The sequence below is a fragment of the Octopus bimaculoides genome, chromosome 17, assembly GCF_001194135.2.
Source record: "Octopus bimaculoides isolate UCB-OBI-ISO-001 chromosome 17, ASM119413v2, whole genome shotgun sequence".
NCBI classification, from domain to species: Eukaryota; Metazoa; Mollusca; class Cephalopoda; order Octopoda; family Octopodidae; genus Octopus; species Octopus bimaculoides.
This window is the reverse complement of record NC_068997.1, coordinates 30593369-30609546: the sequence shown is the minus strand read 5'-3', so window position 1 is coordinate 30609546 and position 16178 is coordinate 30593369. Positions and strand designations below refer to the sequence as shown.

General features: G+C 37.1%; 1 protein-coding gene across 4 annotated transcripts in view; it reads left to right on the top strand.

The window, feature by feature from the left end:
* LOC106881443 (transient receptor potential cation channel subfamily M member 2-like) overlaps window positions 1-16178 on the top strand; it is a 405111-nt gene that overhangs the window by 164597 nt on the left and 224336 nt on the right. For all 4 annotated transcript variants that reach the window (XM_052974060.1, XM_052974058.1, XM_052974059.1 and 1 more), the window contains one exon: window positions 2578-2755. In XM_052974060.1, the coding sequence (XP_052830020.1) occupies window positions 2578-2755 (178 nt within the window). The remainder of the gene's footprint in view (window positions 1-2577; window positions 2756-16178) is intronic.

Here is a 16178-nt window from a genome sequence, read left to right as displayed (position 1 = left end):
GGAGTCGCGCATCTGGCGCCAGCGACATATAAATAACAATACAAAGCTGGCTCTTTACAAATCATTTGTCTTAACATCCCTATTGTATTCCTGTGAAACTTGGACTTGTTATGAAAGGCATTTTAAACTGTTAGAACAATTCCACCAAAAATGCCTTCGTCATATTTTAAAAATTCAATGGAATTCTTTTACTCCAAACACAGATATCCTTGCACCTGCAGGCATCCCCTCAATTAAAGCTATGATTTTGAGGAACCAATTGAGATGGTGTGGCCATAGTGTTCGAATGGCAGATGAACGCATGCCGAAACAGCTGTTTTATGGTGAGCTTGCAGAGGGGAAACGCTATCGGCAGAAACCTAAAAAAAGGTTTAAGGATGGCATAAGGACTACTATGACGTCACTTGGAATGGTTCCAGAAGATATAGAAACCCTCGCTTCAGATCAAGTTGGATGGCGAACAAAAGTGTGGAATGGAATGAAAGCGTTTGAAGAGGCCAGAATAACTCAAGCAAGACTCAAAAGATATTTAAGGAAGAATGTAAAGATCGAGAAGGTGAATGACATGGACCTTTTTATGTGCACAGTCTGTGACAGACCATGCCTGTCTTTTGCTGGCCTCAAATCTCACCTGCAAACCCATGGAAAACAAACTTCAACCACCTATTCTGACTATATGTCTGTGCACACGTTTGAATGTGGTGTATGCCAGAAGGCTTACAAATCCAATGGGGGTCTTAAAAGACATGTTAGGATCCACAATGAACAGAACTTAGCTGCAAGTATTGGTAGTTCCAATCAGAGGTGCAATCTGTGTGGGTGTTTTTTCAAAACATTGTCTGGTTTAAAAAGCCACATCAGACGCCATGAAAGGGCTAATGTGTAGGTATAGGATGTGGTCAAATTCTGTGTAAGGAGTAGACAACCACCATATATATATAATTAAAAATACACATTAAGAGTGTGGAATCACAGAAATAATATATGAATGCAAAAACTTCCTGCTGACAAAAGCTGCATGGTGTTCAGTTATAAATAATTAAAAACACAATAAGTACAGGACATCACAAGCAAGTGAAAAATACATAAACACACAGAGATAAGTACAGGACAAAATACCAAAGAAAGTTAAACTCCTCAGTTATCGACTGTTTATTGCTGCCTGTTTCCAGCTTTCAATGATAAGACAGGAGCATCCAGAATTTTAAAAATATAATATATATGGAGAGTTAAAGCTTCGATTGAACAAACGACACCAGAGTAGACGTACAGAGTAAACAATTGACAAAGAATTATATTAAGAGCTGTTAGGCCAAGACAAATTGTAGTAGGTAACGCCTGGGAGAAATTTTGAAAGGATATAAAATAAAAAGAAGAGAAAAGATAGTAGAAGAAAGAAAATAGAAAAGAAAAAATATCGTGCTGCGAGAGAAACTAACGTCCAGCTGGCTAGACGTCTCATCCAAAAAAGACAGAATGATGAGGAAAATGGCTTGTAGTTGCATATGACCAACAGGCAGAGGTGGTAGGGGGACAAAAATAGGAGAGGGAAAGAAACAAAGGGAGTGAGGAGAAAAGAGAAGCAAAGAAAGATAGACGGGGACAGCAAAGGAGGGAAGAAAAAATATAGAGGATTATAGACGGATACGGAGAAAGAAAGAAAATAGGCAGAGAACAGAGTGTGGTGTCACAGAAATTATGTATGAATATAAAAACTTATTGCATTCGTTTATAAATAATCAAAAATAATTAAAAATACACATTAAGTACAGGACATCACCAGTGAGTGAAAAATACGTAAACACACGACAGATAAGTACAGGAAAAGTACAAAAAATACGCATTAAGCACAGGATTATTACCAGCGAGGGAAAAATATGTAAACACTCTCTGATTGTTTACGTCCACTCCGGTATCGTTTGTTCATTTGAAGCCACAACTCTCCATAAATTTTATATTTTAAAAATGTCTGGATGCTGCTGTATTATGAAGTTTTCCTGTCTTGTTGAAAGCTTGAAACAGGTAGTTATAAACAGTCGACAACTGAAGAAGAGTGAAACTTCCTTTGGTGTTTTGTCCTGTACTTATCTCTGTATGTTTACGTATTTTTCCCTCGTTGATAATATCCTGTACTTAATGCATATTTTTAATTATTTATAATTGAACATCACGCAACCTTTGTCAGCAATAAGTTTATGTGTGTGTGTGTGTGTGTGTGTGTATAATGATGGAAACAAGTGTCACAAAATAGGATAAAGGTAACATAATGTTTAGTAGTAAATAATTGTTTAAAGAAATGACTAATTCTAAATTTATATTCATGGCTAAGCTCTTTGTATAAGGGTGAAATTTGTTACAATAACATCAATAAATTGTTGTGCAAATTTTCCTAATCTTATCTGTACCAGGACAACCCACAACTTCACAAGTTTTCAATACCCCAATTCTCGTTAATATGAATACAGGCAATATGCTATCACAATGAAATTCAATTTCCAAATTGTTACTATTTGACTATCTTTTCCATTGTATCAAACAGCAGGTTATATAAATCTAATGTTTTCATCTCACATACAGTTTGTCCGTGTGGATCACAAGACCCCAATGGGAATGATGATGCATTTGATAGCACTTTTATGGAATTTGGCATTGCCAGACTTACTCATTTCGGTGACTGGAGAAAGAAAAGATCTCCAGCTGACTCCAGGAATTGAAATTTTTTTGCATCGTTTGGTCAAAGCTGCAGAAACTACAGGTATGAAGTTTTATTGAAATGTAAATATAAGTAATTATAATCCTTTCTATTTGAGGCACAAGGCCTCAAATTTGGTGGGATGGGACTGGTTATATCAAGCTCAGTACACTACTGGTACTTAATTTATCGACCCCGAAAAGATGAAAGGCAAATTCAACCTGGGCAGAATTTGAACTCAGCAGCAGACGATATACCGCTAAGCTTTTTACCCGGCATGCTATTGATTCTGCTAGCTCACCGTCTTAATAATGATAATAATAATAATAATAATAATAATAATAATTATTATTATTATTATTATTATTATTATTATTATTATTATAATTATTATTATTGCCTTTGCACAGCTTCTAATGCTGGAGATGTACTATGGTATCAGCTGTTCACTACCAGTGAACTAAGGTAACACTCCTTATTTTTCAATCACCAGCCAGAGTTTTCAAGCGAATCCAAGCAGGGTTGTTTTCTGCAAGTGCTCCTATTTGTTCCATGTACTTCTCAAGATTTTTACTCACTGTTCCCAGGGCTCTGACAATTACTGATACTACTGCCAATTTTTTTCAGCGACCACAACTGCTTAACCTCCCAAGTTAACCTCATATCTATCGACTTTTCTTTTTACATTATCGCATACCTTGTTATCAGCTGGGCATGCTATATCTATGATCCAGCATAGTTTGTTTTCATTCTCAATTAACACTATGTCTGGTTTCCTATTCTCTATATGATGGTTGCACTGAATCATAAAATCCCATAGGATCTTTGCATTATCATTTTCGATGATGCCTTTGTGTTTATGTTCGTACCACTTTTTTTGCTGTCAAGTCCATACTTGTTGCAAAGTGTCCAATGAACAATCCTTGCAATATTGTTATGACACCTCTTATATTCTTTCTGGGCTAGTGGCGTCCACTGACTGGTAATATGCCATACGGTTTCACCATTTTGTCCACAACTTCCGCACTTACCACTTTCTGATGTGTTGTCTATTCTCTATTTGATGTAATTGATTCTTAATGATTGCTCTTGGGCAGCACAGCCTCCGTTTCAGGTTTAAATTACTTTTAGTCATCCATAGCTATCTTTTTTTCTCTGTCTATCTTATCTTCAACATCCTTATGAATCTGTCCATGCATTCTTTTCTTTATTCACCTATTTTCAGTTTCATTCATTCTCAAGTCATTGTACAGTGCTTTACAATCTTCGACCCTACATAAGCTTAGCCTTCTTACTTCTGATAATAGTGGTTCAGTGGTATTTTTTTACATACCATGCTATGTTATTTTCTTCTGCTCTAATTCTGTTTGCATCCAAATAATCCTCTTTCTCCCGTTTTCTTGGTACATACAGTTTGTGTCACTTTTATGGTGGAGTGTCCCATATCTAGTCAGCAACTTCCTTGTCTTTCTGTCTAAGCTGTTTAGTTCGTCTACTGCCCATGCGATTATCCCTGCTTCATATCTAAGGAATGAAACCACCCAGATGTTGACAGCTTCAATCTTATTCCATCCATTTAATTTCGACTTAAGGATCAGTCTCAGTCTGCGCAAGTTTCCCATCTTAAATTTTCCTGTCATTTCTTGCTTCATCAATTTATCCATTTCCAATATCTCCAAATACTCTTCTATCTGCTTCATAACCTTCACTGACAGTATCGCTATCCTGCGCATACATTTGATTTTTCATGTCTTCAAGACTAACACAACACACTTTTTCAATCCGAACTCCATTCTGATATCAGCACTGAAAGTATACACTGAAAATATCAATGAGGGAACTGACTTGGGCTTCATCTTTACCATAAAGTTTGAGGTCATCTATGAATAACAAATTGATAATTGATCCATGCCATAGTTAAATTAGATTTCCTCTTCTTGCAGTCTTTAAGTACAATTTTGTCTACCGGAAATTGATCCTTAGTACCTCTGCACTTACGCTTGCACCCCTTCTGCTCATGTGACAGGACTCCATTTTTTTCAGATGTCCATACATTGAATCTGCGACTATTCCAGTCAATAATTTCCACATAAGTGGCAAGTAGGCCTGTAAGTATCTACTGTATTGCCTTTTTCAATGTTTTTGAAGCACAGCACTTTCCTACCCATTGTCAACCAAGGTCAGCATTTAACAAGGTGTTGAGATGTGCAGCTATTCGTGCATGACAAGCATTAAATTTTTTGATCCAGTAGCCTTAAACTCCATCTGTTTCCAGGGCCTTCCAGTTGCCCATGGTTTTGCTGATTTCTTTCACTTCCCTTACTAAAATGACTAGTTCTGCATGTTTTGGACAGACTACTGTTTGTTTCAGTTTTTGCAGCCATTCAGCATCCTTTTTGTGCTCTTTGTCTTTGCTCCAGATGTCACTCCAAAATCTTTGAATTTCAATGTCATCTGGTATCAACTTTTCATTCGTACACTCTCCGTTTATTTCTTGTAGAGTCATTTATTTCTTGCTTTAACGGAACTTTTTCCCACAGCTGTATTGCGAAGTTTTCCTTCCATTACACTGATGTTATTGGATTAAGTTTGTTTTTATGAAGAGAACTTCTTGGATTGCAACAGAAAAACAAAAAAATTCATGCACATAAAAATAAGTTAGACACAGGTAGTGATGTCTTGATTATAAATGCGGATACTTGGAAAAAAATTGGTAAATTGAGATTACATAAAGCAGCAAAAATAGCACATGGTTTAATAGGCATAAATTACATTCCATGGGCAAAGCATGTATTGACGTCACATTTCGAAGAGAGACACGCGAAGTAAAATTATTTGTTGGATATAATACAATCAGTCTTTTGGCACAGATCGGTTGGAACTATTTGATTTATGGCCTTTCCCCATGAATCTTTACTACAATAGCATAAATGGTTGTTCCATTAAAAACAAGTCTTCAGAAGAACTGAAGAAAAAATTGAAAAAGATGTTCCTGCAAATGTTATCAGAGGATTTAGGTCTATGTAGAAAGTTGGAAGTCTATTTCCAAGTAAGTGAAAATGCTATACCTGTATTTAAAGCAAGAAGAAAAGCACCATTCGAGGCAACTGAAACTGTAAATGAAGAGTTAGACAGACTCAGAAAGAGTGGAGTCATCAAAAGGGTGGATTAGTGAAAGTGGGCATCACCCATGGTATGTATTAAAAAAAAAAGATTAGGCTGTGTGCTTATTTCTCTACAGGATTGAACGACTGCTTAAAATCATGACACCATCCACTCCCGACTGCAGAGGAAATTTTTTCAATGTTAAATAGTGGAATTTTTTTTTTATAAATTAGATCAGTTTGAAGCCTATTTACAGATAAAAGTAAATGAAAAATGCTCGAAGTATTTGACAAAAAATGCACACAGAGGATTGTACAAATACACATGATAACCTTTTGGAATAAAAGTAGCACCAGTAATATTCCAGCAAATAATAATCCAGAATCAAAGTCAAGAAAACGAAAGGGAAAAAATAAATGGGTTAAAGACGTCAACAAGATTGTAATTTAATGTTGGCTGAAATGTGAACCAAGCGAGCCTGAAACGCAAGAAGTTTCCTGAAAGGAATGAAGAGAATATGGGATGAAAAGGGGGTCTTTGAAGCTTCCTCCCAGAGATTGAGAGAACAGGCAAGGGCAATTTGTATGAATGACTAGATTACATTATTAGAGATTGAAGACAGCCAGAGAAGAATAAAAAATAAACAGGAAGATTGTGAAATGACAGTAACGGGAAGCTGTTAATAATGTATGGAGCCCACCATCCAAAAACTGATATTAATCAGTTGTACTTGAAGTACATATGGAATGAAAAAGCCTACTGAAATATTTATAGAACAGCAATGAAATTACTGAAGGCAATGAATAAAGAAGAGGTAAACAAGTGTGGAATATGGGAAAAGGTGAGAATGAAATTCAGAGAGAGCATATTAAATGGATTGAAGAGAAACCTTTGCATGATCAGTTCTGGGAAACCACCGAGGATGTTTGGGGAACAAAATCCTGGACTTGGTGGAAAAGGGATCAATTAAAAAAAGAAACAAAACTTTATTACAGCAGCTCAAGATCAAGTGTTAAAAACAAACAACTTGTGCATGAGAAGGTGTCAGAAAAACATAGAGTTTGTGGAATTTGGAATAAAACAAAAGCTCACATGTCGTAGAAAGTTCCAAGTTGAACCAGAGAAAATATAAGAAATAGAAGCATGACCAAGTTGGGAATGTTTTACACTGGAAGCTTTGTGAAAGGTAGGGATTTGAAGCGGGAAGTGGTATGATCATTGGGTCGAAAGAGTGCTAGAGTCTGAGAAATGCAATGTTTCAGAGATTTTCCTATTTAAATCAACAAAAAGCTAGAAAATAATAAACCAGACATAACAATAAGAGATTGAGAAAAGCAGAGCTGCTTATTAATTTATCCATCATGACAGTTTCATTCCAAGAGTGTAAAGACATTTTATGAAAGATTTAAAAAAATACAATTCCTTCGAATATGAAATTGCAAGAATTTGGTGTTTCAAAACTGTAAAGATTGTAGCTGTAATAATTGGTGAATTAGGAACTGTGAGTAAAGATGTAGACAAATGATTAACAGAGATTTGAATAGAATACCCTGTAGAGCTTTTAAAGAAAATTTGCCTCTTAGAGAAAGGAAAGATAAGGGTTTTAAACACTTGAAAGACAGATGAAAGATTGTGGACACCTAAGGTTACAGGTACTAACATGTTATGCACATAAATCTACCCAGGAATAAAAACAAATCTGAGTCAAATTAATAATAATGATAATAATAATAATAATAATAATAATAATAATAATTATTATTATTATTATTATTATTATTTACTTTTAACCTGCATGTTCGTTAGAATCACTCGCTGAGAAACACCCAGCAACCTAGGGTGAGCAAAATAAAAGAGATGTTACAGTAGGACTGAAAGCTTGAGGGGAGGAAGCGACAGTAGCAGTAGTGAAATAATTTTCATGTAATACAGCACATGCATTTAAATTGATTGGGTTTTTCTCAGGATGTGGGTAGTACTTGTCAGCACAATCATTTGGATTTCTGAGACATGGTTCTCCTGGGACATTATATCGATGTTTCTGACATCCCATTCTTATCATACCTGTGGTACCCACAATAACAGGAACAGTTCTCCCTTTAAGATGCCACATCTTTTGTATTTCAATTTCTAGGTCATTATATTTACTAAAATTTGTCAAATTCCTTTAGAGATATATTTTTACCAGTGAGAATATGTGCATCTATTAGTTTACAAGTATTGTCTTCTCTGTTTATGTTTAGTCGATTAGTCTGGATCATTATTTATTATTATTATTATTATTATTATTATTATTATTATTATTATTGCTGTTGTTGTTGTTATTGAAATATGGTAGTGTCACAGCAAAATGTAAGGAAACCAAAAACCCAAACAAAGTTAAAAACCAGAAAGAAGAACAGAAATTATCTGACTGGCATGAGAAGGCATTGCATGGTAGATTCCCAAAGATAGTTGCAGCAAATAGTAGTAGTGAGACATGGTTATGATTGCAGAAAGGAATGCTGAAAAGGCAGGCAGAAAACTTGTTAGTAGCAGCATAATCTCAAGCATTAAGAACTAGTTGGATAAAATTAGACAAAAAACCAAGTAGATTCTTAATATAGGTTATGCAAATCAAAATAGGAAAGCATTACTCATATAGTTAGTGAATGTTGCATAATGGCAATGAAAAAATACAAGAAAAGACATGACAACCTAGGGAGAGTAATCCATGGGGGTTAAATAGAAAGCTAGAATTTGAACATACTGATAAATGGTATGAACATGAGCCTAGTAAAGTACTAGAAAGTATGAAATATAAGATGTTGTGGAACTGTAACATTCAGACTGACAGAGTAATAGAAGCTAGAACTGATGTAGTAGTAGTAGTAGTAGTAGTAGTAGATAAAGTGAATAAAAAATGCCAGATAATTGACATTACAGTCCCAAATGATGAAAAAAATCAATATGAGAGGTATAGAAAAAAAAAACAAAGTACCAGGACCTAGCTACTGAATTTTAGAGACTATGGAAAGCACAGGTAAAATGTATCCCAGTAGTTATAGGTTCAGTGGGAACTATTTCTAAAGATTTGAACAGATGTATAGAGGAAATAGGCATAAAACCCAGTTTAGTACAGCTGCAGAAAACAGTGTTATCAGGGGCAACTAGGATACCAGGAGGGTTCTTGATATCTAAGGTTACTTGTAGTCCAATGTTAGGATTTTTCATTTCCAACAGTCTGATCTGTTGTGTGGATATGAAAATAATAATAATAGCCCCGTGCTGAATAACAACATGGATGTACTACACCGGGCTCCCATTCAAAAACAAATCTAATCTAATAACATCGATGAAATTAGATAAAGGAACCTGTGGAAAACTTGAAGGAAGCAGTCTTTTAACGAAAATAATCACATAAACAAAATTTTACTGCTATGCAAAACACAGTTTCTCCTATGCACGATGTCTCAGTGAAACATGTGCAAAACACACATGAAAAAAATACCAGAAAGTTTACAAATTATAAAACATAAATGGAACAAAACAGTAAGTACATAAATTGAGTAATTAGGCATACACTCGAATGTCTACACAATTGTATATACATTTTGATACCCATAGGACTACACTTGCATCTAAATGTTTACACAACTAAGTGAAATTTACAGGACACACATTGACGCATATGAAAACACGTCACAAACGAAGCAAAAGCAAAAGAAAAAAAAACTTTTTTTTTTTTTCGAAGTAACACAGAATGAACAATTCATAAGTTTAAAAATACCACAAAAAAACTATGCCTGGAGATAAATCAATAAGAAAAAAAAATACAGATGAATACAGATCTGTTAGCCTTAAGTAGCTACGTAATGAGCAATGTGTACATGCAAAGAACTCAGAGATAGTGCTGTCTCAAAATAATCAACCCTAAACAGACAGATCCATCCCTTAATGACAATGTTCAAGCTCGTTATGCCTCACTGATAACAAAGCAAACTACAAACCGAATTGGTCGTAGACCAGAATACCAAGGTCCACGTACTCGAACGATGAACCAGATTCGATATGAAAAAGCAGCTACTAGTTCAAATCTTTCCGAAACACAGGAGCTGGAACTACCTCACAACCGAAATATTCCAAAAGATGGCCATCCATGCTTGTCATCAAATAACCAAAAGAAAATGAATGAAAATGGTTAAGGGGAGATAATAAAGAAGTTCTTAGAGCCTTCTACCATGCCATATATTTCCCCACAAATACATCTAATACTGTACAAACCTACTTAAACTGGTGACAGAAACACATTGAAGTAAGATCCTACATAGACAGTAACAAACTTGCCAACGTCAAAAGAAACATTATGAAAAAGAAATTACTGAGTGAAGTAGAGATTGACCAAATTAAACAAGCAGTTAGGGATAAAAAGAACGAAGCTGCAGCTAAAGAAGATACTACAGAGGAAATAATTGTAAACCAGCCCAAGGCTGATGAAAATACAGCAATGATTGAAAGAGTTAATGTAACTGATAGGCAAAATGAAATACTTTCTGAACCAACCATAAAAACTAAGGCAGATGAAAATCAAATAGATGAAGCAAGTCACACAAATATTGACCCAAAAGAACTAGATGATTTAAATCAAATCATGATTAAATGGCTGAAAATTAAAGAAACCATATGAATGAACGCGACACTCTCTCAAAAATTTGCAATTCTAAACAAAACCTGAAAATAATTGGTAAAATCCACCCTGCACTTAAGGATGTAATTTCAATTAATGATGTTGATATTACAGATCTCAACCACCTGTACTATGCATCCACTAAAATCTCAACGATTCTATGTGCTGAAAAGCTTAGAAAACAACAACATTCACACAAAAAGTCTTCTTGGCAAGAGCGTATTCAACACCAAATTCAGCTACAAAGAATATTTTTAAAATCTTAAGTTTGACAAGACTATCAAACCTACAAAAACCTGAAAATTGTAAAAAAATATATAATATGAAAACCATATTTGACATTGATACCACCATAGAAAACATAAAAAAAAGGTATGTGCTAAAGCTGCCCACATAGCAAGGTATGAAAAGCACGTTAGATTCTTCAAGGACAACAACATGTTCAAAAATAACCCCTAAAGTTTTTACAGGAAGATAGGGAAAATACCAGTTACAGTAAAGTCTGTCCCATCAAAAGAAGAAGTGCTGGAATTTTAGAATAAAACTTGGGCAGAAAAAAAAGCACACAATGAAAAGGCCCCTTGGATTGATAGAATTTATCTATAGACTTAGACTCCTTAGAAGAGCAAAAGTGGGAGGGTGTCAATGTAGAAGATATAAGATCTGCTCTCAGGAGGTCAAGCAAATGGAAGTCTCCAGGAAAGGATAACATTCCTAACTTCTGGTTGAATGCCCTCCCAAAGAGCCATGAACTGCTAACAAAACTTTACAAGAATGTTTTGCAACAACCTTGTATGATTCCCTCTTGGCTAGTTAATATTCTTCCAAAAAATGAAGAAACAAATGAACCAAAAAATTATAGACTCATAACCTGCTTAACAACAATTTTTAAGACGCTAACATCTGTCCTGACTGAATATACCTATAGTTTTTTAATAGAAAGTACCATTTTCCCTAATGAGCAAAAAAGATGTAAACGTGGATCCTGTGGTTGTAAATATTAGCTACTCATCAATAAGAAGATCTTGGAAGATTGTCATAAATGACACAAAAACTCATCGATAGCCTAGATAGACTATAAACATGCTTTTGATAGTCTACCACATAGCTGGATTAAGAAATGTCTGGAAATGTATAAAATAGCTCCTACTCTGCGAAACTTTTTATCCGTAAGTATGAGATCATGGAGAACCACACTGACTTTGAACAGTGACAATGAATCTGTAAATGCTGGAGATGTAAGAATTTCATGTGGCATTTTCCATGGTGACTCTCTATCACCACTTATCTTTTGTCTAGCCTTAATACCTCTCTCAAAATTGCTCAATGATGTACAGTACGGTTATAAAATATTTCATAAAAATATAAATCATCTCATTTACATGGATGATTTAAAGCTCTTTGCAAAAAATGACCAACAACTCAAAGACCTACTAGCGATTGTTAAACAATTCAGTGATGACATCAGGATGCAATTTGGCCTTGATAAATGTGCAAAAGCTACCTTTATCAAAGGCAAAATGACAGAAACATATAACGTTAACCTTGTCCAGCAGAATGCCATAAAGGAGTTAGAACCAGTGGAGAGCTACAAATATCTAAGGGTATTTGAAGGGGGCAGAATCAAACATTAAGTGATGAGGGAAAGGATCAGGAGAGAATGTTATCACAGGGTAAGAGTAATATTCAAGGGAGAGCTTAATACAAGAGACAGGATCAAAGCAATCCATACTTTAGCCATACCAGACATGACTTAGAGTTTCAATATCATTAAACAGTCAATTACTGAAATCTGTAATCTTGAAAGATACAAAAATGCACCACCCTAAGGCAGATATAGAAGGACTTTATCTGCCGAGAAAAGGGGGAGGCTGTAGACATTTACAACTGAAATTAATAATGAAGATTGCCACAATTGGCTTAGACACATACTTGAAAAACTCTGGGGACTGGATCTTAAAACTTGTCTCAAAATATGAAAACAAGAAAGCATCATACTCATTAACAAAACAGGTAAAGGAATATATATGTGAATTCCAAATACAACAAACTCCAGAATTAGATGTACTAGAACCAAGCACGGAAAAAGCTAAGCATATGAAAACCCATGCTAAAACTGCTGCCTTAGATATTCTTACTGATAAATGGCAAGAAAAGCCTCTCAATGGCAAATACCCAAAGAGAGTTGACAAAGCCCTTACTCATCAATGGCTTCTGGCTTAAAATCAGAAACAGAAGAGTTTATCATAGAACCCCAAGATCAATGCCAGAGGTGCCTGAGCCTTAGCATGAACTTGTGCATCCTCAGCCATGACGTCCCTAGCCCACCCTTTAAAGAATTTTGGCAGCAGACAGAGCACCTTACAAGTGGTTTTCTTCCCTTTCATAAAAAGTAGAATAGGAGTCATTTCAGCTTGTTCAGTCACAAACCAGGGTAAAGCAAAACAGTCAGGCAGTAGGTGATAACAGATGCTATAAACACCTGTGCCACCTCCGCACTTCCTAGCATAGATAATGTCCTTCCAAACCAGGTCCGGGTTAGGGCAGTACCCTTGCCTGTAACCTCGCTCCGGTACTTCTCTATCTGGAAGTCTGGACCGAACCAGACCCCTAGCATCTTAACTGGACCCTCTGTCCAACATCTCACGACGTTATTGGGCAGCATCAACTTGTCCCTCCAGGTACTGAGTTGTAAGCCGACTGACTTGTCTTGACTAATTACTGATTCGTATCCTTTGATGGCGTTTTCTTTACTTGGTAGCTGCCTTTCATTGGACACGATGATAGTGATGTCATCTGCATATGCGGTAGCTGTTCCACCCCATAGATCATGCAAAATGCCGCCTACCGCCTCCACCCTTCACATTACATACAGAGGTGGAGACAGGGGACATCCCTGGCGAACTGAGCGCTCAATATTGAACAGTTTCAAGAAGAAACGTTCACCTGAACGACAGACTCGATATTGCTGCACAAAGCAGCGATCCAGCTCTGGAAAGATGGGCCTCACCCAGCCGCCTCGAGAATCGCCACCAGGTACCAATGGTTGACCCTATCAAATACTTTAGATGGGTCTAAATGCACCAGTGCCCTACCTTTGCTAGAGATTTCACCCATCCTCTCTAAGGAGTAGTGTATGAAGTGGAGTTTGTCATGTATTGACCTACCTGGGATAGCGCAAGTTTGCGTTTCCTCAACAAGACCTTCCACGTCCCGCGCCAACCTTTTTACTAGCACCTTGGCCAAAATCTTTAACTCTGTGTTTAGCAGAGTTATGGGCCTAAAGTTATTTGCAATATCCTTCTTGCTCGGATCCTTTCTGATCAGCGTCGCCCCCACCCCGAATTGTATCTTTGGGAACTCACCCATTCTGCGGCCAGTTAGCATAGACGTTTGCTTGTAGGTGCCCGAACAAGTCTGGTATGCTTTTATAAAACTCATAGGGCAGACCATCAAGTTCTGGCGATTTGTCCTTGGGGCACTCGGAGATCACCTCGACAACCTCCGCAGCCGTGATCGGTCTTTTACAGCTCTCAACCTTTCGTGCCAAGAGACTCGGTACACCAGCCAGAAAGTCCTGAAGGGCCTCAGCATCGTCCAGTGAACTGCCCCTCTTGAACAACTTGGTAAAGTGCTTGTAAAAAACCTCACACATTTCATTTTGCTCTTTGATCGAATGCCTATGTTCCTCGACCAAAGACCTAATCGTAGCATCATTGCCACGCTGGGTTTCTACCGAGCGTGCCCAACTGATAATATTAATTCCTTCATGGCGCAATGCACGAACTCTGCATCCCTCATGTTTGGCGTTGTGGTGACGGTCTAAAGCCATTCTCGCAGCCAAAATTTGAGAAGTAGAGCCCAAACTCAACGCCTCTTCTAAGGCCTTAACTAAATTCCTTCCTACTCTAGCCCTATCTAAACTTAGCTGCTGGCTAAATCTGATTGACTCAAATTGGATGACTCTTTCAAAAGGAAACCACCACCTGTTATTTAATGCGGTGTCGGTTAATGCCCTCATCACTAACTCTTTAATCCGACTATGGTATGCCTCGCAAGCCAAAATAGACTTGTTTAGCTTCCAGTAGCTGGATCCCTGTCTATATGCTTCATCTATGTTCATCCTACACATCACTAATTTGTAATCCGCATCGGAGAAGAGAAGAGAACAAATTGTGGGCAACTTTTTTTAAGTGTGTCTTTAGTTGTTTTGGCACCGTTATTATCCATCGGACATTGATTGGATGCCTGTCTTTTAGTTGTCTAAACAAAGTTTCAGATGTTTTAGTGAATCTCATTGTTAAGTCCTTATGTTCTGGGTCGTATATGTTCTTTGTCGTATATGTAATGAGTTTATGGTATGTATTTATTGTTAGGGTTGTATTCTACCGTTATTTTTTGTCTTTTACATTAGTTTTGGGGGTTGGTGAGCGGGTTTTTTAAAATTCCTGTGTGTGTAGTTGAAGTGACGTTTTTTTGGGGGTGAGGTTGTGAGTTGGGTAGTCAGAATGCATCTTTATGCCCTTTTCGGACACTCACTTCGGGTTCTCCCTCCTGGTTGACTATCTCCATGTCGCCAGGAAGAAGAATTTTGCCATTGGGCAATGATGTAGGTATGGGTGTCGGTGTCGGTGCATGTGTAGGCGTAGGATTGATTACTGGTGCATATGTGGATGCAAGTATGAGTCCAGGTGGGGGTGTGTTTTGGGGTGCTTGTGTGGATTTAGTTTTGGGTACTTTTGTAGAATCGTGGGTGAGTAATTGTTCTTTTTGTCTTTTTTCTTCCTCATTTTCTGTGGTGCTGGTTTCGAGGGGGTTCCTCTGTGGTAGTATGGCCCTTATGTGACACTTCTGGTCTCATTTAAAACATCGAGGTTTTCTTCCCTTGACCTGTATCCTTAGGCGATGTCTTCACCTACGAGCACTCAATCTGGCATTTCCTCTAGGTCACACGGGGCTGCTTGTACTAACATCGCCCCGCTCTGCCCAAGCTAGTTTTTGCGAGGTAGAGTGTGTGATCTGTAAAATATTCACTTTGTCTTCCCAGTTATAACAAAAGGCAGCTATTACCCCTGTGACATTAATTTCTGGTAGCACTTCTGTAATTTTAATTTGAGATGTCCTTCGTCCTAGATAGGTTGGCAAAAGTACCATTTCTTCGGTTTTTAACGTTAGTACAGAGTGCTCGTGGGTTTTCTCTATGCTGTGGAACCTTACCTCTGTAGAGGCATATTTTTTCCTTGGGCCTCGTAGGATACATCTCTCCAAATGGGTCCAAGGCATGTTTTATTTTCATACATGACATATTTTCAATTTTGCGGCTTTCTACATCGTAACTGTTATATATATTGGTTTCGATCATAGTTTGTTCCCTAGGTCCAAATCTTTGCAAATTACCCAGTGAATATATTGTGCTGCTTTATCATGTCTGCTGAGATACTCTGTAGGCGCAAGAAGGTGGCACATGGAAACAACGTGATCGACAGTTTCATTTTGTTATTAACATATGCGACATGTTGAGCTACTGCCGTTCTTTAAGATGTTGGCCTTGTAGCTTCTTGTAGGTGCGCAGTGATCTTAGAATGCTATGATAAACCCTTCTGTCTCTGATTTTAAGGCAGAAAACACTATCCCCTGATGGGTAAGGGTTTTGTTGACAACCGCATTATTAGCTCTTTGGGTATTTGCTATTAAGAGAGTTTTCTCGCTATTTTT